At 61.4% G+C, this 2,401-nt stretch overlaps 3 protein-coding genes and 1 pseudogene across 4 annotated transcripts in view; 2 read left to right on the top strand and 2 right to left on the bottom strand.

The window, feature by feature from the left end:
* The window catches only part of LOC146421301 (uncharacterized), a 167,787-nt pseudogene that overhangs the window by 47,632 nt on the left and 117,754 nt on the right, over positions 1-2,401 (bottom strand). The gene's annotated exons all lie outside the window — the stretch shown is intronic.
* The window catches only part of LOC146421311 (uncharacterized), a 141,095-nt gene that overhangs the window by 117,400 nt on the left and 21,294 nt on the right, over positions 1-2,401 (bottom strand). The window lies entirely within an intron of this gene.
* LOC146421312 (uncharacterized) overlaps positions 1-2,401 on the top strand; it is a 107,251-nt gene that overhangs the window by 96,508 nt on the left and 8,342 nt on the right. The window lies entirely within an intron of this gene.
* On the top strand, positions 180-2,124 carry LOC146421313 (uncharacterized). Its single transcript, XM_085047452.1, has 2 exons — positions 180-686; positions 1,404-2,124. The coding sequence occupies exons 1-2, from the start codon at positions 396-398 to the stop codon at positions 2,001-2,003; spliced, it is 891 nt and encodes a 296-aa protein (XP_084903578.1). The 5' UTR covers positions 180-395; the 3' UTR covers positions 2,004-2,124.

Genomic DNA, 2,401 nt, shown 5'->3' with positions numbered 1-2,401 from the left:
GCTCTGGGGGGTCTTGGGAGGCAGCTGAACCCCGAGACAGCACACAGAGAACCCCAAAATAGGCGCTGAGACTCCCCTGAGCCCCCCAGACCCTCCAAACCCCACAGAAAAACAGCCCCGAAAAACAGCCCCGCGAAAATGAGCCAATGGGAGAAGGCGCTGAGCGATTCTGATCCAATCCGAGCCCGCGGCGCTGATGACTCTCCAGTTCCCAGGCAGACCCGCAGCGCCCAGCGCTCCCCACCCCAACCCCACCTGCGCCCCCCCCTCGCCCCCAGCGCTTCCCGCCAGCCCAATTTGGGGAGGGGGCGCGTGGGGGGCGCCCAGGCCTGGCCCGGAGCCCAGCGCTGCCCCAGCCCGACCTGCCCCGGCTCCATCCCGGCTCCTCCCGCGGGATGCGACGGCGTGGGGAAAAGGGGGGAAAGGGTGGGCGCTGGGCTTGGGGGGAGGAGGAGAAGGGATGGAGGAGGAGGAGGAGGGATGAGGAAGGAGCGGGAGAAAGGCCGCAGATCCGAGGAGGAGGAGGCGGGAGGAGGAAGGAGGAGGAGCCGCGGGAGGATGAAGGAGGAGAGAGGAAGAGGAGGAACAGGAAGAGGTTGGAGAGAGGAAGAGGAGGAGCAGCAGAAGCAGCGCGGAGCTCTTTGTCTGTCGCGGCCCCGGGAGCATCGGCGCCCCGCATGGCGCAGGTGAGGGGGAGGAGGAAGTCGCCCCAAATGTCTCGGGGGTCCCCGAGCGGCGTTTTTTCTCGGGGGGGTGTTTGGAGCTCGCAGCTTCCGGGATTGAGCCCCAAATCTCGTGAAGGGTCGCTGGGAGGGTTTGATTGTGCGGGGGGAACGTTTGGATGTGGCGGAAGGGCAAAGCTGAGGCGCCAATGGGGCTTTGGGGGATATTTTGGGCTCTGCAGGTGGGCACGGCCCGGTGTCGGGGTGGGAGGGGGACATGGGGCATGGGGTCCCCCCGGGAGAGCGGTGGAGGGGAAGGGCGGGAGCCCCGGAGTGGGGTGAGCGGAGAGAGGCGATGGCGGAGCTGGGGGAGCCCCGGCAGGCTGGAGAGGGGGGAGCGTGGATAAGGGGGAAGCCTGGGATCCCTGGAAGCGTGGAGCAGAGAATGAGGGGAGAAGGGACCCATGGGACCCCCAAAGCCCCCGGATCATCCCTAAGCGGGACCCTGGAGAATAGGGAAGCCCGGGAGGCACGGGAGCCCCATGAGTGCAGGGAAGGGAGACCCTGAGGAGGCCAAAGTGCAAAGAGCAGAGAGGGGGAAATGCTGTTAGGGTTTTGAGGTGAATGGTGGTGGTTTGGGGTTTTTATGGACACAAACCCTTGGGAGAGTTGCAGAGCTGGAGCTGGGCAGGAGGAACCCCCAGGGCAAGGCGCTGAGCCCTTGTTTTTCCCCCAAAGCAGGATTTGTCATTGCCAAGGCGTGGCCGGATGGAGGAGGAGGAAAAGGCCCGGAGATGCAGCCGGAGCTCGGAGCTGGGGGAGAAGCCTGAGGGCAGCGAGAAGCCCCACAAGTGTGGGGAATGTGGGAAATGCTTCAGGTGGAGATCTGAGCTGATCCGGCACCAGAGGATCCACACTGGGGAAAAGCCCTATGAGTGTGGGAAGTGTGGGAAAAGCTTTAGCCAGATGTCACATCTGTTGCAGCACCAGGTGATCCACAGTGGGGAAAAGCCCTACGATTGTGCAGAATGTGGGAAGAGCTTCAACCACAGCTCCACCCTGATTAAGCACAAGAAGATCCACACCGGGGAGAGGCCCTATCAGTGTGGGAAGTGTGGGAAGAGGTTTCACACCACCTCCAATCTCCTCCGCCATGAGCACATTCACACCCAGGAGAGGCCCTTCCGCTGCCCTTACTGTGGGAAGGGCTTCAAGCAAAACGGCAACCTCATCACCCACCGGCGCATCCACACTGGGGAAAAGCCCTATGAGTGTGGGGAGTGTGGGAAGAGCTTCTCAGACATGTCTAACTTTATTCGGCACCAACAGAAGCACCAGTGAGAGAAGCCCTGCGAGTGTCCTGAGTGCAGGAAGAGCTTCATTGCTGCTACAACTCCATCCCCAGTGGGAAGATCTGCAGTGGATGATCCCCAGTGACCCCAGCTGTGCAGAGCCCTGGTGATCCATGCTGCTGCTGATCCGTGTGGCAAAGACACCTGGCTGGTGGCTCCACACCCTCCTTGCTCCCTGTGGGCACCTGGATGAAGGCAGGGCCAGGAATGTCCATGGGAATTCCTGGGGACATCAGAAATTCCCTGGGGAGAGCGGATTTGTTGACTTTCCACCCCAGAAAATCTCACCTTTTGTGTTCAGTTATATCATCTCTTGGCATGAGGCAACACTGGATGGCCTTGGAGGTATTTTCCTTAGTCTCAGGGATTCCATGATTCTGATTTTCT

This window comes from Lichenostomus cassidix, unplaced genomic scaffold (genome assembly GCF_008360975.1).
Source record: "Lichenostomus cassidix isolate B80296 unplaced genomic scaffold, HeHo_3.0 HiC_scaffold_33, whole genome shotgun sequence".
Classification (NCBI taxonomy): Eukaryota; Metazoa; Chordata; class Aves; order Passeriformes; family Meliphagidae; genus Lichenostomus; species Lichenostomus cassidix.
Note: the sequence above shows the minus strand (reverse complement) of the source record. Positions and strands in the feature narration are given on the sequence as shown.

Coding starts and splice junctions, on each gene's coding strand:
- LOC146421313 (XM_085047452.1), top strand. CDS start 396: ATGCGACGGCGTGGGGAAAAGGGGGGAAAGGGTGGGCGCTGGGCTTGG. Junction 687..1,403: donor CGGCGCCCCGCATGGCGCAG/GTGAGGGGGAGG, acceptor CCCCCAAAGCAG/GATTTGTCATTGCCAAGGCG.